This window comes from Schistocerca piceifrons, chromosome 3 (genome assembly GCF_021461385.2).
Source record: "Schistocerca piceifrons isolate TAMUIC-IGC-003096 chromosome 3, iqSchPice1.1, whole genome shotgun sequence".
In the NCBI taxonomy this organism is placed as follows: domain Eukaryota; kingdom Metazoa; phylum Arthropoda; class Insecta; order Orthoptera; family Acrididae; genus Schistocerca; species Schistocerca piceifrons.
Window position 1 is genome coordinate 396,111,209 of NC_060140.1, and position 23,612 is coordinate 396,134,820.

The 23,612-nt window shown below is 43.8% G+C and overlaps 1 protein-coding gene across 1 annotated transcript in view; it reads left to right on the forward strand.

Moving 5' to 3' along the window:
- The window catches only part of LOC124788690 (phosphoglucomutase-1-like), a 90,420-nt gene extending 85,551 nt beyond the window's left edge, over positions 1 to 4,869 (forward strand). The window contains exon 7 of the mRNA XM_047255970.1: positions 4,645 to 4,869. Coding sequence (XP_047111926.1) covers positions 4,645 to 4,869 — 225 coding nt within the window. The remainder of the gene's footprint in view (positions 1 to 4,644) is intronic.
- The last annotated feature ends 18,743 nt before the right edge of the window (positions 4,870 to 23,612 follow it).

Genomic DNA, 23,612 nt, shown 5'->3' on the forward strand with positions numbered 1-23,612 from the left:
AAATAAAAGATTCAAACTATGGAAGGCACTAACTACTGATAGGGATAGTTAGCAAATGAAAGATATTAATAGAGAACAAACAATGTATTTACCTTGATATCATCATATATAAATATAGCAGTTCATGACAAATTTCAAAACTCTGCCATCTCTCTCCCCACATCCACCACTGCTGGCGGCTCACCTCCAACTGCGCAACGCTACGCGCTGTTCACATCCAGCTGCCGCTGCCCAACACTACAATGGCAGACAACAATGCAAACTAGCCACAGACTGCACACAGCACAGCCAGTGATTTTTCATATAGAGGTGGCGTTACCAATAAAAAACCTAAACAGCCTACTTACAATGTGGACTTGGGTAAATTTCATTTCAGAGAAAATTAGTATTCTGGTATTACAAACAATGTTTTTATTTTGTTCACCACATTTCTTATAGTTTTCTGCATTGACATTAATACTGTGCGTTTTGACAGCTAATTTGGTCAATGTTCTAAAAATGGGATGGTCTTTAGTTATTGTACTAATGTATTGAACTTTTTTAAAACAGCTTTTTCTTTCATTTATCAATCAGGGTATCACATTAATGTCGAAAAAATGCTTAGAAAGTAAAAGAATAAGGTTCTGGCACGTGGGGGAAAGAAGGGTAAAGTGCGCAGGTTGAGAAAAGTGGCCACTGTTTATTTGACGACGTTAACAGTGTTGCTTCCTATCAAGAAGTGGCCATATTAGCTGTAATCGACACCATTAGTGTTGTCAGTGACGCTGAAAAAAGAAGCTTTCTCCTTTACCTTTCTGTGAAAAAATTTAGGTTTTTCGATCGTTTCATGTTAGTTGTTTTTATGTAGATCAATAGGTTTTTGCGATATCACGGGTTACGCAATGCCTTTTGATTTATAAATATAAGTCACTGTTGTTTCCCTCGGCTGTCTTGTTTTCGCGTGTGAGCCACTGATACTGACATGGCGTTCGGTCGGGAAAATAGGCCACGCTACACGTTGGGAAATGTGGCCAAGGTGGCAACGTTTCCCGACAGATGGCCACTATTCTCAACAATTCATTTTCAGTCTGTTTGTCCCAATGAGAATTAGCTAATTCCATATTTTATGCATAGTATAACAGTTGAAATTAAAACATTAGAAATCGTATTATACGCAAAACTAATATCCGTTATGCTGCTCTTCTGCAAGGGTTTGCAAGAGCTTCAAAATGCCAAGAAAATACATCCAGAAAACAGAGCAACAGACGTGGGACCCTGTTACGAGGCAAAAGGTAACTGAAGCAATAAAGAAAGATAACATGTCTTTTTCAGCAGCAGCAAAACAATTCCATATTCCAGGTAATATACGCTAAAACGAAGAATTCTCTGGAAATATAGAGGTGTCGTTGGCAGTAAAAAGGTTATGGGCAACTTACGGGCAGTGTTCATTGAAGAACAAGAGCTATAAATCCTTAATTACGTTTAAATGAGTAATTTTATGCAATTACGTTGAATGACCTGCGGTGATCAGCATTCCCGTTGGCAGAGCACAACAAAATATCACATCGTTTCAACAAAGAGTCTGAAATGGCAGGGTAAGACTGGGTGGAGATAAGATTTCGGAACTGTAAACGCTGGTCTCATGAAATGTGCGCTGGATACGGTGAAGAAGATGACAGCTTCACAAGCTAATTTTGTACATGTCTTAATACTTTTTCTGAGTGGATAAATTGTGAATGAATCAGACTGAAATGGTAACCCATAATTAATCCTTTATTTCTCTATTTATATCATTAGGAATTGTTGACCTTTTGTGCCAACAATGAATTGCAACACGTTCCTTTCTCATTTGTATTATTGTTCTTCTAATAATAATCAAAGGTGGAATAAAAACTATAAGCCTATCCATTTATGAAAACTGAACAATCTTTTTGGGAATGGTGGGAAACGTCTCTCCACTTTATCCCATTAGTTACGGAAAAGTGGCCACTATGTAAGCATTTAGAAAAACATTTATATATCCTATAAAATAACTCTTACATTAGCTATAAATATTTGGTGTGATACTTTAAAGTATGTAGATTCGAGGTGAATACACCACAAGCTTCAGTTAATAGCCATTGTTTCATGAAAATTCAATTTCACTTTGATTGGCTACTTTACCGCACCTTCCCCTAATGGGGCGATGTTAGATGCAGTCTATTTAGAGTCAGTGGGGCGATTGCTTGGCAGTGTACAATTTTCTTTCTATCTGTCTTTCTTTGTGCAAGTCATTGGATTTGGAGTTAATGGTATAAACACTTGCTGTCTACCGTTTCGACCCAGTAAAGTCATCGATAGAGCATTGCCTTCGTGTAAGCATATTATATTTTATGGACTATAAAACCCTATGGACTGTAAGACACTCCTTAATTTTCAGGTATTTAAAAAAAAACATTTTTACCATTTTTATTATTAGACTGCAAAGTTAGACTAAAAAAATTCTTATTTTATAAAACAGAACTGACCTTCAAAATCCCTGAAAATCATCATCTGAAGTTTCTTCGCCTTCTTCTGCTTCTTCTTCCTCTTCCCCTTCATTTTCATCGTTGTACTCTTCATATATGGTCTTCACTGTCATCGAGAGCGTTACTTATGCCGCACTGCTTAAAAGGTGTAACAATAATGTCTTCTCTCACTCTAGACCACGACTGTTTTATCCACTGACTCACATGTCTGATTGTAGGTTTTTTAAGCTCCCTTCAGGGTGAATTCGTGATGTATTTCAGACTCCATCGATTTGTTTCATTGCCCTCTCATATAAATTTAGAATGGTTTATTTTTTAAGGTTGCAGTTGCGAAGTAAGTCCTCCGGAATAACAGCAAGCTCTGTATTTCCCTGACACAATTTCTCTTTCACAGAATTTTTCGAATGGCTACTAAACTGATCTAGCACAAGAAGAGAACTCTTCTTCAATGAAGCCCTTTCCTTCTCTCCCACACTCTGTTAATCCATGGTTTCATACCAGCCTCGTCCGTACAAGCCCTGTCATGTACGTGAACGACGACACCTGGCGGTATTTCAGAAGGTTTTGGCATAATTTTGCACTTGAAAATGATCGTTGGATTAAGTTTAGTACAGTTAGCGCAACATGAAAGGACAACAGTGTAGTGAATTTTTTCGTGTCCACTTTTTATAGTTACAGTTCTAGCATCTCTCATGGCTACAGTTCTGTTATACGGTGTATCAGATGTCAGAAATTTCGTCCTAACTCTCTATTTGGCGTGGTAAAACACTGGTTTTCGTTCGATGTTGAATAATAATGCGCTGGGAAGATAATGTTTTCTCTTCGCGATCTTTCGTATTTTCTAATATATTTTGGTCTGGTTCGGATGTTAAGTCCATGACGCATCACGAACCTGTAGAATCTACCAACTTCATTCTTGAAGTCTGCGGTCTAGGGCGTCTTGCCACGGTTCGCGCGGAACCCCCGTCGGAGGTTCGAGTCCTCCTTCGGTCATGGGTGTGTGTGTTGTCCTTAGCGTAAGTTAGATTAAGTAGTAGGGACAGATGACCTTAGCAGTTTGGTCCCATGGAAACTTGCCACAAATTCCCAAATATTTGCTAAGTTCCACTGTAGCGCTAGATTAAGAGGGCGTAATTGAATCATTTTTGTACTAATTACAGTGGTATTTTGACGGTGTTCTCGAATCCATTTCGATACGTCATCTCCTAGTATCCATCATTTTGATTTGCAGCTCCTTGTATTGGCCGTGTTCCCAGTTAAAATTGTTGGGTACTGAGAAAAATGGTGTTTTGCATAACTGGAGGACCTCACATCCGACAACGTCATCTCCTAGTTTTGGCCATTTTGTACTCAGTCCTCTATTTGCACATTTAGTCTTCCTCTTTTTTTCAGTTTTGCTTTACTAGCCCGCCAGTTGCGAATGTTTTTTTTTTCTGTTGATGGAGGGACGAAACACCGCTCAGCTGCTGTTTCCATGTTCTTCTGCATATATGACTACTTCCAATTTATGGCCCACATCATGTAACACCTTTTTTCCATTACGAAACTAATTATTAAAATCACTTTCAGTTCAAGCTCACTGGCGATGTAGACTGCAATGACGCATCATAGGCTAGACAGTGTTTCGGGTTTGTTGGCGGAGCGGCAGGGAAAGCTTGAGAATCCTCGCAACTGAAGTTCGTCGCACCGGTGAACTGCTGCTACCAGTTGAATCCATTATGGCCGGATATAAATGGGTTTCCCGTTGCATAGAATATACGGTGTTTTTAAGACTGACGGGAATTTTGAATCAAACATGGGAATTTTTATATTAATTTCGAGTATAAGATGCACATGTATTTTGGAGGCAATTTTTGGAAGAATGGCTCTGAGCACTATGCGACTTAACTGCTGAGTTCATCATTCACCTAGAACTTAGAACTAATTAAACCTAACTAACCTAAGGACATCACACACATCCATGCCCAAGGCAGAATTCGAACCTGCGACCGTAGCGGTCACGCGGTTTCAGACTGGAGCGCCTAGAACCGCTCGGCCACAACGGCCGGCATTTTTGGAAGAAAAAAAAGTCTTGTAGTTCGCAACATACGGATGTGACAGTGATGCGTCTACTGCGGGCAGGAAGCTAGCGAGTAGCGAGGTAGGCACCTTGTTGCAGGGCATCTGGGTGCGCTTCGAGGGCGACAGCCGGCTGGTGTTCCGCCTGGGCGGCACCGATAGCTCTGGCAGCACGGTGCGCATCTACTGCGAGCGCTACGAGCCCGACCCCGAGCGCACCGACCTGGACCCGGCGGAGGTGGTGCAGCCGCTCTACAGGGCCGCCCTCGACGTACTCCGCCTGGAGGAGTTCACCGGCAGGACCAAGCCCGACGTCGTCACCTAACTCTCTCTACTTCTCTTTTCTCTGTCCGGCAAAGACATTTGTTTCTCCATTAATAAAATCTTTCTCTTGAATCTACGGCAGTAATTTGCTTCTGAGCCCGGAGTCGCGTACCATCCGTCATTGTGATAAACCAGAAATTTACATCGTTTATCTGTTTTCGACTAATACACTGAAAAGTCAAAGAAACTGGTACACCTGCCTAATATCGTGTAGCACGCAGAAGTGCCGCAACACGACGTGGCATGGACTCGGCTAACGTCTGAAGCAGTTCTCGAGGGAACTAACACCAAGACTCCTGCAGGGCTGTCCATAAATCCGTAAGAGTACGAGGGGGTGGAGATCTCTTCTGAACAGCACATTGCAAGGCATCCCTGATATGCTCAATAATGTTCATGTCTAGGCAGTCTGGTGGCCAGCGGAAGTGTTTAAACTCAGAAGAGTGTTCCTGGAGCCACTCTGTAGCAATTCTGGACGTATGAGGTGTCGCACTGTCCTGCAGGAGTTGACCAAGTCCGTCGTAATGCACAATGGGTATGAATGGATGTAGGTGATCAGACAGGATGCTTACAGGTCCCACACCCATTACAAAGCTTCCACCAGTTTGAATAGTCCCCTGCTGACATGCAGTGTCCATGTATTCATGAGGTTGTCTCCAAATCCCCAAACGTCCATCCGCTCGGTACAATTTGAAACGAGATTCGTCCGACCAGGCAACATGTTTCCAGTGATAAACAGTACAACGTCGGCGTTGACGGGCCCAGGCGAGACGTAAAGCTTTGCGTCGTGCAGTCATCAAGGGTACACGAGTGGACCTTCGGCTCCGAAAGCCCATATCGAAGATGTTCGTTCAATGGTTCGCACGCTGACACTTGTTGATGGCCTAGCACTGAAATCTGCAGCAATTTGCGTAAGGGTTGCACTTCTATCACGTTGAACGATTTTCTTCAGTCGTCGTTGGTCCCGTTCTTGTAGGATCTTTCTCCGATTGCAGATATGTCGGAGATTTGATGTTTTACCGGATTCCTGATATTCACGGTACACTCGTGAAATGGTCATACGGGAAAATCCACTTCCTCGCTGCCTCGAAGACGCTGTGTCCCGTCGTCCGTGCGCCGACTGCAACACCACGTTGAAACTCACTTATATATTGATAACATGCCATTGTAGCAGCAGTAACCGATTTAACAACTGCGCCAAACACTTGTTGTCTTATATAGGCGTTGCCGAATGCAGCGCCGTATTCTGCCTGTTTACCTGTCTCTGTATTTGGATACGCATGTCTACACCAGTTTCTTTGGCACTTCAGTATATTATTCTTGGAAATCGACTCGAACGGTATAGATCTGCAGTTCCGAATCTTATTTTGGGGACGAGAATTTAAAATCCCCGTCAGCCCATCTGTGGTCTCCGCAAGTCGCTTCAGTTGCCTTTCAGAAAGATTCCTCTGATAAGCACACTGGTAAAATCCTTCCTTCCGTCCAGCAAACCACACTTCTTCGAAGTAATGTCATTTCGGTCGCGATGGAGACATCAATCGTTGCTCAGTTATTGTTAAAAAATACACTTCTCAGAAGAATTACAGGAGCATGACTCTGGGCATCTGCCATGCTCCATTCAGCAATAATTGAGGAAATGTCTGACAGGTGAGGAAGAAAAAGTGGAAACAATCATTTATCTCGTCATCATGGGTGCTTTCATTGGACTTTAAGAGCTTCAGTAACGTATACGTCCTTCGCGATCGTTTATCATATACGTGGCATCCTCTTTATAAGTCTGCGGAGGAGGTCCTGTGGTATCTACTCCCATTCATCAGTGAGAGCTCTTGAGAATTGTCGGAGAGCCTGTGATACAATGCTCGATGGGTTTTACATGAGGACTCAGGCTTCACAAGATATCCACGATGAAGCCCGCCACATGGGCCCTGTGAGAATGATGCATGAGGAGGAATTCAGAACCACCACCATATGCAGCAGACACGACATGGTCCAACTGGTTCTGTCAAATGTACTGCCTAGCAATAAGGCGACGACGGACAGAGACAAGCTGCGAACGGCTGTCAACAGTGATGCCTCCCCACACCGTCAGGGAACCCTGGCCAAGTCTGACGATTTTCTGGACTGCAATTGGCATCTGCCGCTCACCATGGCGTCTCCACACACCAACACGACCATCGTCTTGCGTCCACGGATATCTGGACTCGCCTGGGAGTAACACGTTTCGCCAGAGACGAAGCTGCAAGTTGACGTGGGAATGCAGAACTGAACGCGAGCTGTGAGATGTTGCCGTGTCAAGCGAAGCACTTGAACAGAACGTCTGGGACATAAGGTCCTTTCTTGTAACGTGTTCCTTACAGTCTGACTGGATTCAGGGGCTCCAGTGGGCCCTCTGAGATCATCTTGCATTGTTCTGGCGTTACCCATACTAGGCTGCAAAGCAGAAACAGCCAGATATCGGTCTTCACCTGGGGCTGTAACGCGTCGGCAACGTTGTGCAACTCGTCTTATGTACTGACCCGTCTCCCTCTGGCGTGCCGACAATCTGTGGATGACAGATAGGGAGACATTGGCATCTGCGGAAACACAATGGGAAGTCCATCCTTCTTGGATCAAACAGACTGCAACTTGCACTGCGTTAATATGTCGCATTGCATGTGCTTGGTTGAATACAACGTCCATAATCGACGACTGCCATCTGTGTACCTCACTATAGAACGCTGGGACATCGGTACTGCCTTCATTTTGAGGGGGTACGCAATAATGGAATCCATAACACAACCGACAGATGGCGAATGACTTTAGTTGCTCCATACATTGAAAGTGAAGATCTCAAGTTGTGCAACAAGACCACATTTACTGCCTGTATCAAAACATATATAACATACCAGTCGTTGATAACGAGTTCCACTAATTCTTTTGAGCAGTCAAGTTTATTTAGCCAGTCCGGTTAGCCGAGCGGTCTAACACACGGCTTTCTGGAGTTGGAAGGAACGCCTGGTCCCCGGCACGAATCCGCCCGGCGGGCTTGTGTCGAGGTCTGGTGAGTCAGCCAGTCGGTGGATGGTTTTTAGGCGGTTTTCCATCTGCCTCAGCGAATGCGGGCTGGCTACACTATGTCGGCGATTGCTGCGCAAACAAGTTCTCCACGTAGGCGCACACCACCATTACTCTACCACGCAAACATAGGGATTACACTCGTCTGGTGTGAGACGTTCCCTGGCAGGGGGGAGGGGGGGGGGGGAATCCACCGAGGCCGAACCACACAGTATCCCTGGGTTCAGTGTGGGGCGGCGGAGGGGTGAAGTGGACTGCGGTGGTCGTCGTGGGGTTGTGGACCACTGCGGCTGCGGCGGGGTCTGAGCCTCTCAGTCGTTTCTACGAGGGTCAGTCAAAAAGTAATGCCTCCTATTTTTTTTTCTACGTTTAATTGTCAGGAAATTTAAATGCAATTACATATGCTGAAAACCACAACATTGAGGATCATTTTGTCATTTTTCAATGTAATCTCCGCCCATCTCTACAGTTTTGGTCCATCTTTGAACAAGGGCATGTATCCCAGCACGGTAAAAATCACAGCTCTGCTTCCTAAGCCATTGACGCACGGATGTTTTGACGGCCTCCTCATCTTCAAAATGAATCCCACGATGAGCTTCTTTTAGTGGCCCGAACAGATGGAAGTCTGATGGTGCCAGGTCAGGGCTGTATGGGGGATGAGGCAAAACTTCCCATCCAATTTTGACAATCTCGTCAGAGGTGTGACGACTGGTGTGTGGTCTTGCATTGTCATGCAAAAGAAGAACATCTGCCATTGATTTTGTTGGGCGAACTCGCTGAAGACGTGCTTTAAGTTTGTTGAGGGTTGTGACGTATTGAACAGAATTTATTGTGCATCCCTGCTCCAAAAAATCAACCAGAATCACACCCTCTGTATCCCAGAAAACTGTTGCCATAACTTTCCCTGCCGATCGCACAGTTTTGAATTTTTTCTTCCTCGGCGAGCTTGTGTGACGCCACTCCATTGACTGCCTCTTTGATTCGGGTTCAAAAAAATGCACCCATGTTTCGTCCCCGGTCACAATTTTTTTCAGAAACTCATCTCCCCCAAACGGAAGCGCTGCAAGTGTTGGGAGGCTATTGTTTTCCTTGCCTCTTTATTCTGATCGGTTAACATTCTTGGAACCCACCGTGCACAAACTTTTGAGTACCCCAATTGTTTAATAATCGTGATCACACTGCCTTTACTAAGAGAAATAATGCGACACACTTCATCTGCAGTCACCCGACGGTCACCACGAATGATGTCATCAACTTGCTGAATGTTGTGTGGAGTCACTGCACTCACCGGCCTGCCGCTCCGCTTTTCGTCAGTCAACGGTGTTTGCCCTTCAGCTTCCTTACAACGACGAACCCATCGTCTAACAGTGCTGACATCCACTGTCACAACACCATACACCTTCTTCAGTCTTTCATGAATGCGTATGGGCGTTTCACCTTCTGCATTCAAGAATTCAATCACACAACGCTGTCTCAAACGAACATCGATGTCGGCCATCTTACAAACTTCTGCTGTGCTGCCACCTGTTGACACAGAAAGTTACTACTGCAGTGGATTGCAGAAGAAGGTTTGAGGAATGGCGCCAAATTCAAATTTTTCACTTAACTTAATTTCTTTAAGTAGAAAAAAAATGGGAGGCATTACTTTTTGACCGACCCTCGTAGGTCCCCGGTTAACATACAATACAATACAAGTTTATTTTCCAACACGAAATTGCCAGTATCAGCCGTCACAGTTATCTGTAGACCAACGTGAACAAATTTTAAAAGCTAAAACTGGAGCTATACGGTCTACGATAGAATTAAACTGCGTAAAATACAGTGCTGTCATACCATAAGAAGGAAGCAGTAGTGCACTCCCCAACACTGAGAAAATCACATTGTCGATGGATATAATTGAGGAGCGTTATGTACCCTGTCCCGTCATATTAATGTGACCACTTGTCAGAAACCTGATTAACAACTTTTAGCGGGGCGGACCATTGCGAGAAGTACAAGAAGAGAGTCGAGATATTCTGGAAGGTTTCGATAGGGATGTGGAGCCATACCGACTCTAGTGCCTCGGCCATCTCGTTTGAGGCTCTATTGCGTGAACAGCTCAGTGGAGTTGGTGCCACAGGTTCTCGATTGGGTTTAAATTCTGGCAGTTTGGTGGCCAGGGGAGTACGATAAACTCATGTTGGCGTTCTTCCAACCACGCACGAACTGCGAGCTGTATGATACGTCGTATTACCCTGCTGGTAGGTGCCATCGTGCCGAGGAAAAGAAACTGCATGTTAGAGTTGTCATGGTCTCAAAGAACAGATGCATACGTGTGTTGATCGATTGTGCCTACCAGAATGACGAAATCACCCAGGGAATGTCACGAAAACATATTCCAGGCCATAACTCTCCAACGATTGTGCCAGGGTGTTTGCTTTCAGACGTTTCATGATGTACACGACAACGACCGTCTGTCCGATGGAGCATAAAACGTGATTCACCTCAAAATGCTACCTGTCGCCACTCACCGGACGTCGAGTGGCGGTACTGGCGTGAAACTTCCAGACTTCGTTGCTGGTGAACAGCAGTCGGCATGGGTGCACGAACCAGGCGCCTGCTGCGGAGGATCGTATGCAACAATGCTCGCTGAACTAACGTTGAGTAGGCATTGTTGGGAACGCCTTAGTTCATCTGCACATTTAGTTGCTCAACACTTGCTCGTCTATTCACCCGTACACACCTCTGCAGTCGTCGTTCACCTGTGTCATCTGTGGCCAATGATGCACCACAATGGCCTCGGCACCAGTTTTGGAAAGCATCATTTCGTCATGCATGGTATTCTTTAACCATGGCGACACGCGAACGGTTTACAAACTTTGTCGTTTCGGAAATGCTTCCCTTGTCCCGAAAGCCAGTGATCATGCCCTTCTGGACTTCAGGTAATAGCTCCGACAACAATTACACGTTTTTCGGGCCATCGCCCCCCCCCCCCCCCAAACACCATTTATATTCTCTACACTGATAGCGCTGCCATCTGTGTGAGTTATTGCACATTGACTTCGAAGACAGGCGTTGGTCACATTAATGTTTCCTCTGTCTATCCCATCTGATGTGGATCCCACACTGTACAGCAGTTCTCCAGAAGAGGACGGACATGCTTAATGTAAGCAGTCTCTTTAGTAGACCTGTTACATTTTCTAAGTGCTCTGCCAATAAATCGCAGTCTTTTGGTTGCTTTCCCGACAATACTTTCTGTGTGATCGTTCCAATTTAAGTTACTCTTAACTGTAATCCATAGGTATTAAGTTGAGTTTACAGCTTTTAGATTTTTGTGATTCATCTCGTAACCTAAATTTAGCGGATTCCTTTTACTACTCATGTGGACGACTTCACACTTTTTATTATTTGGAATCAATTGCCATTTTTGCACCACACATATTTTGTCTAAATCATTTGGCAATTCGTTTAGATCATCAGATTGTCTCCTAAATCATTTATATAGATAGGGAACAACAGAGGGCTTGTAACACTTCCTTGGGGAACGCCGGATATTACTTCTGTTGTACTCGATGGCTTTCCTTCAGTTATTACGAATTGTGACCTTTCTGACAGGAAATTACAAATTCAGAAAAACAACTGAGACGATACTCTATAGCCACGCAATTTAATTAGAAGTCGCTTGTGAGAAACAGTATCAAAAGCCTTCTGGAAATGTAAAAGTATGTAATCAATTTGGCGTCCCCTATCGATTGCACTCATTACTTCGTGAGAATAAAGAACTAGTTGGTTTACGTAAGAACGATGTTTTCTTCGAGGTAATTCATAATGTTCGGTCACAGTATATGATTCCAAAACCCACTGCAAATCGACGTTAGTGATATGGATCTTTAATCCAGCAGATTACTCCTATTTCTTTTCTTAGGTACTGATGTGACTTATGCAGCTCTGCAGTCTTTGGTACGGGTCTCGCTACGAGCGAGCAGTTGTATATGATTGCTGAGTATGGACCTATTGTATTAGCATGCTCTGAAAGGAACCTGACTGGTATACATTCTTGACCGGAGGGCTTTCCTTTCTTGTGTTTTATGCTGCTCCACCATATCGAGGATATCTGCTTCTAAGTTACTCATGTTGACAGTTGTTCTTGACTCAAATTCTGTAATATTTATTTACTTCTTATTTTTTTGTGAAGGAATTTCGGAAAACCGTGTTTAGTTACTCTGCTTTAAAGGCACTGTCATCAAAAAATCACACTTGTTATGGCGCAGTGAGGAAATTGATTGCATTTTTTTACTGGTGTATTTTACATACGACCAGAATCTCTTTGCACATTAAATGAATTCATAATTGGGAACGAGGACTACCATCAACTGTAGAATGGAATAACGACAGTGAAAATTTGTGTCGGACTGGGACTCGAACCCGGATTTCCCGCGTATCACGAGTTTTCGCCTTACCATTTCTTTAATTTCATTTTGTTCGTGATTGTTCGCTCTGTTTGTTCGGTACGGACGTCCTATGACAATTGTTCAAGTTCATCGCCGTTCCGTTAATAATTCAGTTTTTTTTGTTACAGAGGGCGGCTAACCCTCTGACCCAACATGCTGAGCTACCGTGCCGGGGTACCATTTCGCTATCCGTGCACGACTCACGGCCAGACCCAAACTTCCATACGTCGTCAACCATGCGTATACGACCTGTACCCGCAACTAACCTAAGGACATCACACACATCCATGCCTGAGGCAGAATTCGAACCTGCGACCGTAGCGGTCGCTCGGTTCCAGACTGTAGCACCTAGAACCACTCGGCCACCCCAGCCAGCTGTACTCGTACATCAATTATGTATTTACGCGTACAAGTCAGACGTTGTACTTGAAGATTAACACGTTATTGCAGTGCCTGTGTTATTCGGATACAGTATGTGCTGCGGCGACCACAGCCGTTACGAAACACATTAAATGAATTCACACTTGCAAATAAGGACTACCATCAGCGATAAGCGGGAAATCTGGTTTCGAGTACTGGTGCGCCATAAATTTCCATTGTCGTGAGTCCATTCTACAGTTAATGGTAGTCCTCATTCGCAATTGTGAATTCATTTGATGTGCATATGCGACACTCATCGGTGAAAAGAACGTGATGCCAATCCTGAGCGGTCCATTCGCCATGTTGTTGGGCCCATCTGTACCGCGCTGCATTGTGCCGTGGTTGTGAAAGATGGACCTCACCATGGACGTCGGGAGTGGAGTTGCGCATCATGCAGCCTACTGCGCACAGTTTGAGTCATAGCAAGACATACTGTGGCTGCACGAAAAGCATTACTCAACATGGTGGCGTTGCTGTCAGGGTTCCTCCGGGCCATAATCCATAGGTAGCGGTCATCCACTACAGTAGTAGCCCTATGGCGGCCTGAGTGAGGCATGTCGTCGACAGTTCCTGTCTCTCTGTATCTCCTCCATGTCCAAACAACATCGCTTTGGTTCACTCCGAGACGCCTGGACACTTCCCTTGTTGAGAGCCCTTCCTGGCACAAAGTAACAATGCGGACGCGATCGAACCGCGGTATTGACCGTCTAGGCATGGTTGAATTACAGACAACACGAGTCATGTACCTCCTTCCTGGTGGAATGACTGGAACTGATCGCCTGTCGGACCTCCTCCGTCTAATAGGGGCTGCTCATGCATGTTTGTTTACATCTTTGGGCTGGTTTAGTGACATCTCTGAACAGGCAAAGGGACTGTGTCTGTGGTACAATATCCACTGTCAACGTCTATCTTCAAGAATTCTGGAAAGCAGGGTGATGCAAAACTTTTTTTGATCTGTGTGATAATACTTACATTCGTATATGACAGTCTTCATATGATATTTATTATGCCTGGAGCTGGTGGCTGATCTCTGATGACACTTCATGATATTGATGGACCAACATATAGAGCATGAAAGCTAAGCCCATCTCATGATGATGACTGCCACTCCCAGATAAGTAGTGGACGTTGTTGTTGTTGTTGTGGTCTTCAGTCCTGAGACTGGTTTGATGCAGCTCTCCATGCTACTCTATCCTGTGCAAGCTGCATGGGGGCTTAATTATTAAATTTGAAAATCATTTTTATTTTTCGTAGCTGTAAGTCCGATTACGCTGTGTCTCGTAAACGGTTGGCCCTGACTAGTTTTTGTACGCAATCTGACTGCATAGAACAACAACAAAGAATGAAATGAAAATTTTCGTGAACGCAATTAATTAATTAAGTCCCCAGCAACTATAAAACCTACGAAACCAAAACACAAGTGTAATTGTTCTGTGTGTGGAAGTGTGATTCAACGTACACGTCTGGCACGGTTCTTCTTCAATAAGACAAGAAATTTCAAATACCATTTATACTGAAGTGATAAAAAAAAATAGAAATACTATAATTGCGCAAGAAAACCAGAATTACACTCTAATACAAGAACACAAGCCAGATGCTTTGTTGACTGAACCTGTAATGACGCATTATTTAAGACATTGAGATAATAAAAAGAAAAGGAAAAAAATTTTTTCTTTTACCTTCATATATTGACGAAAAGCACACTAATCATTACAATATCTCCACACCGACTCGCTACTACCACATCTCAACAAGAACTCCGTACTACGACCTCTCGACAAGACTCTTCACTACGACATCTCAGCAAGCACTCACTGCTACGAGTTCTCAACAAGCACTGCCCTCCGCTACTTCTCAATAATCACTGCCAGTGGAGGCAGTGAAACAAAACTCTCTGGCGCTGTGGCTCAGTGTAGCCACCTTTCAAAGCTTCTTCATCTCCTGTACCTACTGCAACCTACATCCTTCTGAATCTGCTTAGTGTACTCATCTCTTGGTCTCCCTCTACGATTTTTACCCTCCACGCTGCCCTCCAGTACTAAATTGGTGATCCCTTGATGCCTCAGAACATGTCCTACCAACCGATCCCTTCTTCTAGTCAAGTTGTGCCACAGAGGTAAGCCACAACTTATACTGGTAGTGGTGGTGGTTACACCAATTGGGTAACTTCCAGCCATTTATACCTCATCCAAATAATTAAGCTTATCCATTACGGATATTTTAGAAACCATGACTGTTAATGGAATGTAAGTACATAAAACTGCAACCAGTCACTTTTTTGAATAGTTGTTTATTATTCTATGAACTGCTTTTCGAACCTTTCCCGGTTCATCTTCAGATGGTTTTCCGGAAGTTACATCACTATTTCTGGCATTACCAGCAACCAGCATCGATAATTATTCAAAAAAGTGACTGATTGCAATTTTATGTATTTACGTCATCCAACTGACTGAGAAGAGTGGGAGGAAACTTGAAGGTAGCCGTTTTGAATCATAAATTATGGTACCTAATAAAACTATAAAAACTACTGACAACCATATTTAGCAGTCATCATTTGGACTTTTGTAAACACAACTTAACAGCACAAGTAGGTTACTCTGAGAAAGGGAAAGTGGCGACTGGGGTGGAGTCCTAAATACGGCCTTAAATAAATATCCGATAAGATCACAAGTGAGTGGTTTGTTTATTTAAGGAGACTAGGCTAAGTGACTAATCTGTTTATGTAGCAGAACAAGGAGAGGAAGAGGGGGAGACCTTGAAAGTTACAAGTGAAGGTTTGTTTCTCAAGGAATCATATGCTGTTCCACATACAGTGACATATTTCAACAAAATTTAAAATTTCACATATACATATTTTAGCGACGATAGTCTATGTAGTTTCATTAAAAATTCTGAAATTAGCCAATTTTAAGAAACAAATGTTATGCGTTTGTGACGAGATACCTTACATTAAAATGGTATGGCCGTATGCCAATAATTTAAAAAAATTTAAATACTGTTTTCTAGATTATCTTGATTAAGACCAGGACGTTTTATTGGTAGCTAAAGAACATGACTCTCACTGGTTTGTGAACCTATCTATCCTCTACAAGCAACTTTTGTAGTTCCTGTGTGCTGGTCACTTGGACATTATACAAGCGAAAGCTTTAGTGAACTGGCAAGCCTGCAGGCCATCCATTAATAAAGACACTGAACTCCTCATGAGAACTTGCCCAGAATGTGTATCACAATAACCAGCTCCATCAAATGTTTATTCTCCAAGGCCATAAACCTCAGAGCCATTGTACTGGCTGCATATAGATTACGCTGGATCATTCTTGAATTCTATTTGGTTGGCCATAGCTGCATCACAAAGTTTCGATGCAGTCCACATCATCTGGTTCTACCATCACGACATTGTCTAGTAGTTGCTCATTGAGGGCATTCCTGTAGCAGTAGTGATGGAAAATGGTCCCCAGTTATACCAGCTCTATTTGCGGATTTACGTGCATGCCAGGCCATCCAGCACCTATTCACCAATCTGTTACCTCCTCAATCAAATGCGGATGCATGATGAGTGGGACAGACATTCAAGACCCAAATGAACAAGACAGACAAGCCCCTTCAATGTGAGGAGCTTTCAGACTGTTTCCTAGCATCTTTAGTCCAGAGCCAGTAGCTGGAAAGAGCCCAGCCAGACTGCTACATGGAGCATTGGAGCCTGATTCTTTTCCTGACATAGCGGCCCTATTCAGCGCCGTATTTCAGACACCTCTAGCTGCCAGAAGCAATGATATGTGCACAGTTCTTCAGCATTCACCCAGCATCATCACCAAACCTCAGGGGATGTCGTATATATTTATGAGCCAAAACAATATGGCCACCTGCTTAATAGCATGTTGGCCCACTTTAGCAATCCAGTACACTAGTGATTCAGCGTGGAGTGGATTTGGCATATCCTTGACAGGTGTCTGGAGGTATGTGGCATCAGATGTGTATGCAGAGGTCAAGCAATTTCTGTAAATTATGGGCAGGTAGGTTTTGGGGCCAGAGCTGGCGCCCAATAACGTCAGGCGAATTTGGTGGACAAGACATCAACGTGAATTCACAATACTGCTCCCTCATCTTACATCTGTGACACAGATCATGTTTCGAGCAGTCGTTTGCCTGCATGACACTGTACGCAGACATTACCATTGACTTGGTGTAAGGAGAAAGATGATTTATACGACCAGACCCCACGTTTCCATCTGATACACGGTCTAACCTCGATTACATCGCGCACACAGGACATTTAATAGCGATGTAATTGGGTAAACATGGGAACACGTAGCGGTCATCTGCTGTGGAGCCCCATGTTCAACGAAGTACGCCGAACAGTGTGCTCCACTACCATGTTCCGAACGACGCAATGGCAGGAACCTGGCTGGTCTTATCTCCTAGCTAGCTTTGACGATGGAGAACTGTTCAGTGCTAAACGTCAGTTCTGTGTGCAACTGCCACGAAGAGATACACCATAATGTGCGTTGCATGTAAAGCTATTAGTTCCTGAACTGAGTTCGAAATAATTTTCGGGGAAGTTAAATAATTGCAGATTCGCAAATAAGAAGAGATGTCGTTTATGGAACAGTCTAACTTGGGCAAAAATTGTAACACCAGTTACTATAAAAATGTGTTTCTGAAATCAATTTCATACCTTAGATTAGTACATGACGCTATACAAGTGGCAAGATACAGAACTATACATGACCTGTAATTTTGAGAATTCAGTACTGTGCTGTGAACCACGTGCTGCAATCAGGACCTCTAAACATCGAGAAAGGAATCAAACGTCTCGTTTTGGTTCTAGGAAATATCCTTCTATGCGTGTGGTTTACGACTCCATAAAGCATCAGCGGGGGTTGCTGGACAGTGATGAATAATTACCCACCGTCCATATCTCAAAAATGATAAAAGGGTGACTTGTCATATGAACGTGCATTTTTGAGATTTGGCAGTAAAGGAGGGAGACGGGTGTTCCCATCAAAGTAGACTTTATGCATTACATGTTGCTTTGCAAAAATGGGGATTTAAGAGATAAAAATCGTCGCAGTGATTACAATCAAATTACGACATAAATGTTGAGCTAATGGATTTTTTTGTTATTTTTTGGTTGCTATCCAAGAATCTGAAAGCAATTATTGCACTGAAGAAGTCTTTGTAATGTTACTTCCAATATCAAACGTGCGAAATGCTGAAAGATAGTGACTAATTTCTACATTAGTCTTCTACATTAATCTCACCTCGCTAGAACTCATTCCGTACGTCTGTACATCTCGTGTAAAGGACAAGCATTCGATTGCGATTGTTCCGAACATCTTATATGACAATTATCTTGAACATAAATTTACAGAAAAAACTCGTGACGGCAACGTTTTAGTTCTAATGGAAACTAACATCGTCGAACCTTGCGATACTGTTAGCGCAATTCTTATAGCAGTATTAACATGAATTATCTAAAGAAGAATGGAACGTCTGGTAGAAGTCGACCTGCGGGAAAAGGTGCGAGGCTACAGTGACCCCATGACTTGTGTTACAATTGGAAGATAGGTTGAATAAAGACAAACCTACGTTTATAGCATTTGTAGTTTAAGGAAAACCTTTTGACAATGTTACTAGACTGCACATTTTGAAGTTATGTAATTATCAGCAATCAATTAATATTAATAGTAATAATAATGATAATAATAATAATTGTTTAGTTACAATGAAGTATATAAAATATTTTAATATAAGAATACTAATAATTTATTCATATAAGAGGCAAGTAGTTCAAGAGACAGCATTTAAAAGAAACACAGCAATTGATAAGAAGTCGTTCAAAAATTTGAGAAGCACGCGCTTCATGCAATTGATTGAAAGGCTATCTCAGTAACAACTCTCACAACTTTGAGACCTTCATAATTTAAACAAAATATAAATTACAGTGTACTCGCTCATTACTCGTATTTCACTTAACACTACGATTTCAACACATATATGCAGTCTATGCCTATGAGAGCACGTAATTTTTTTTCTCTTTACTGGAGGGCTCAAGCACTTCAGTCTTGCTTACTCGGCTTGTTGTGCTTTGTCAGTTTTACCTATAGTGCTATGAACCGTGTCAGAGTTATTCTCTGCTAGCAGTCAAGCTGTAAACTCATTCGAGCAAGCAAATGAACACTATGATTTGTCGAGTATAGTTTGTAGTTTCTATAATTCCTTTCCACTCTACAGAATCGTTTTATTTTCCTGCCCCATCTGGGTGAGCTGGCAACAGCATATGCGCTGCTATTCAGCCGAGAGACATTAATTATACAATAGAAGACATTTAAAATAACATAAAGGAGAAAATATGGCGTACATAGATATAAAATGGGGGAACATTATGGAAGAGAACAGACAAAAAGGGGGCGACTGTAAAATGGAGATAAAAACCATAAAAAAGTAGTGCACACAAAGAAAACTACATACTAGGACACTTAAAAGAACACAAGGCGAAGTATGGCCAGAGCATGAAAGTATCGATGGATGGCATAACACATAACAATCACTGACAATAACACTATGATCAAGTCCAGCACACAATTAAAATCACAGCTCTTGATGTCACAGGAGAACACCATCAAACACAACACTGATATAGCACACTGATGACGATGAGCAAACTGAGAGGATCTGCCAGGGACATGGAGACGTGGGAGAAGGGAAGAAGGGAGGGGGGGAGAAAAGGGGGGAGATGGGCTGGGGCGCGCCGAAGAGGGCCAGGGAGGCAAGGACGTGGGAGGGAAATAGTCAAGGAGGGTGTGCAGGGACTCAGGAGTGGAAGGAGGAAAATCCACTCTGGGAGAAGGAGGGGAGAGGAAAAGGGGGGCCCTGCGGAGGGGGGGGTGGAGGTGAACAAGGCCAAGTTACAGTTGGAAGGAAGGGTAGATGTTACGGCAAAGTTCAACATCCGGGAGGGGGAGGTGCTGGAAATTGCCCTGATGAAGGAGATGGGGGGTGTGGAGGTGGAGAGAGAGAGGGATACAGCGATAGAGGTGCAGCAATGGGTGGGGGTAGAGAGGAAGGAGAAAACCAGGGGTTGGGGGGGATCAAGCCTGCAGATAGTGTAAAGAATGCGTAGATGTTGAAGGAAAAGGAGGAGGTGGGGGTAAGGGGATGAGGTCATACAGGAGTCATGTGGGTGAAGGAAGGCTAACATGGAAGGCAACAAGGCAGAGTGTGTCGCATTCTAGGATTTGGAGGGCCTTATAAAAGCGGGGGGGGGGGGCAGAGGGGCAGAGATCCAGACAGCGTTAGCATAACAGAGGATAGGACAGATGAGGGATTTGTAGGTGTGGAGGATGGCGGAAGGATGCAATCCCCATGTCCGGCCAGGCAGGAGTTTCAGGAGGTGGAGGCAGGAATGGGCTTTCTGCTGGATGGTCAGGAGATGAGGGGTCCAGGTGAGGTGATGGTCGAGGGTGAGGTCAAGGTATCTCAGAGTGGGGGGTGCGCTGGATGGAATGACCGTTAATGGGGAGGTAGAAATCGTGGAGATGGAAGGAGCAGGTGGTGCGGCCTATGATGATTGCCTGGGTTTTGGAGGGGTTGATATGAAGGAACCACTGGTTACACCAAATGGTGAACTGCTCAAGGTGGGTTTGGATGGTGTGTTGGGACTGTTGAAGGGTAGGATAGAGAGCCAGGAAGGCAGTGTCATCAACTTATTGAAGGAAGTGGACAGGTGGGGTGGTTTGGGGATATCAGTGTCGTACAGGAGATAGAGAAGAGGGGAGAGGATGGAGCCCTGGGGGACACCAGCAGTGGGACAAAAGATATGGGAGTTGGTGTCATGGAGGGTTACATAGGAAGGATGGCGTGAGAGGAAGGAAGTGTCCAGACAGACAAAATTGATTGGCAGGGCGTATGTTAGGAGTTTGAAGAGGAGACCAGGATGCCACATGCAGTCGTAGGCATTTTGGAGGTCGAGGGAAACAAAAATGGTGAAGCAATGGGAGTCAAGTTGGAGGGAAAGAAGGTGGACGAGGTTAAGGAGTTGGTCTTTGGCAGAGAAGGAAGGTCGGCAGCCACACTGGGTAAGGGGGAGGAGGTGGTGTTCATGGAGGTGTTGATGGATATGATGGGACAGGATGGATTCGAAGACGTTACTGAAGATGGAGGTGAGGTAGATGGGACGATAGGAAGAGGCGATGGAAGGGGGTGTGTTGGGTTTGAGGAATAAGAGGACGCGGGAAGTCTTCCACAGGTCGGTATAGAAGCTGGTAGCGAGGATGACGTTCCATAAATTGGCAAGGGCAGTCAGGAAGGAGAAGAGGCACTCTCTAAGGTGGTGGTAGGTGACACAGTCGTGACCAGGGGCCGAGTTGCGTTTTGACTGGAGGATAAATTTAATGTCTTGTGCTATGATTGGAGTGTTCATGTCAGAGGGGGGTAACTGCACCAAGTACTGGAGACTGGGAGCAAGTGGAGAGACCGAGTTATTGGCACGTTCCATGATGGTGGGGAAAAGAGAATGATCAAAGTGGGTTTTCAAAGTGAGGATCATCAGGGAGGGAGAAGACCTTGTAAATGAGGGATGCGAAGTGGTTGGCCTTACTGAGGTTGCCGGGAATGGGGCGGTCGTTATGGAGAAGGGGGTAATGCGGTTCAGAATGGGAATCAGTAAGGCGATGGAAGGCTGACCAGTACTTGGAGGAGTTGATAGGGAGGGTGGCGTTGAGTCATGTACAGGTATGGAGCCAGTCCAGGCGTTTCTTTGCTGTTACAGAATCTTAGTTTTCATGCTAATTTATTCTCTTAAAATTAGCTGACAACTTTGGAGAGTGATGTACGAAAAAAGATAGTTGCTGTTACCAAAATGGTTTTTTGGGGAATATAGGGGGTGGTCTCACTGCCGTGTGCGCCCCACTTGTCTCCACCGCTGCCGAGAGATAGTTTGCTAGTATATCCTGTAATAAACGGAGAATATCGGAGACTGTGACTGCAGTGTGATGTTGGAACAACAGATGGTGTTGCTGTACTGTGTGAGTGCATAGAATGGGAAGAAGAGAAACTCTCCGCGCAGGGGTTCTGGGCTGTTTCTTCTTCTTCTTTTTTTTCCAACAGAAGTATGGACCAGCATATGCAATGTAAATCAGCGAAACTGTACTGAAATATCAACATGACAAAAAGAGAAGATTCGTTTTGTTTCTGATAGACTGACAGCAGTTACAAAAATTCTCAATTTTGCAAGCATATAGCACTACGGTGACATCAAACAAAATAACTAAAAGCTATCAGTTTATTTTTGAAGTTTCAGCTGATGCGCCGGCCGCTGTGACCGAGCGGTTCTAGACGCTTCAGTCTGGAACTGGGCGACTGCTACGGTCGCAGGTTCGAATCCTGCCTCGGACATGGATGTGTGTGATGTTCTTAGGTTAGTCAGGTTTAAGTAGTTCTAAGTTCTAGGGGACTGATGACCTCAGATGTTAAGTCCCACAGTGCTCAGAGCCATTTGAACCATTTTTTCAGCTGAAGCGTACGTTTCCATAGCGTTGGTTCTACGAAGATTAAATGTATGAGTACCTTGGAAGCCTGTGCAATGGGAGAGAACTGGCTTAATGTTATTGAATAAGGAATGGTTGTTGGTTAGGTGGACACAGGTGATCCATTATTACTGTAGTGTCGGAATTAGACAGAGCTTTGGAAGACCTGCGATTAAACAAAGCAGAAGTACCAGATAGCATTTCTTCGGAATGGTTTAAATCTCTGGGGGAAGTGGTATCAAAACGGTTACATCAAATTCATGAGTACAATCTGTGAGACTGGAAACATACTACAACACCCCTTTACCATATCACTATAACACCGAGTTAGGGTTGATCTTTTACAGCATTTATTACCGTGATCGTGTAGCCAATGGACTGTAAACAACTGAAATATTGATTTCGTCACCAAAACACATTATTTTATACAAAGGAGTATATATTCGAAAGCAGCATTTGCACAAGAATTCGTTTAGTAGTTGTAATTATTTGTAGCCAGAGAAAATACAGTCGCCAGTTCAAATGGGACATATCGTTTTGTAATAAGAGTTAATAATTTTAAACTCCAGAGATTCAGCAGATAAAATGGAACCGTCAGACATTTATCTCACATGTGGCTACAGTTGCAAAATCAGTCAATATCGACATGTTCTATGTAACTCTATACAATGAGGTACCAACAGGCCAGCAAATGTCTCCGACACAGCAAAGGTTTCCATCTGAACTGTCGAACTTTGAAAGAATTTCTTTCTTACTATATCTATTCAAGCAATGGACAAAAGTACTTCTAGAAATTGAGTCCATATTTTTAGATTTCCGGAACGCCTTTGGCACATAGTGCCTCACAAGTGACTTCCAATCAAATTGCGTGCCTGCGGAATAACGCAAGTTGATTCGTGATTATTGTCAGAAAGCTCACAGTTCGTAGAAATTGATGGGAAGTCATCGAATATAACAGAAGTTATATCTAGTGTACCACACTAAGTTTGTCCGTCCTCTTCTGGAGTACTGCTATGCAGTGTTGGACCGCATCAGATAGGATTGACAGTGGAAGTCGAAAACGTTGAGATAAGGGCAGCTCATTGTATATTATCACGAAATAGGACAGAGAGTGTCACAGATGAGATAAACGAGTTGGGGTGGCAATCGTTAAAACAAAGGAGTTTTGCGTTGCATCGAGATCCTTTCACAGAATTTCAATCACCAACTTTCTCCTCCAAAAGCGAAAATATTTTGTTGGCGCCAACCTACATATGGGGAAACGATCAAAGCAATAAAAAACGAGAAATCAGAACTCGCATGGAAAGCCTTAAGAG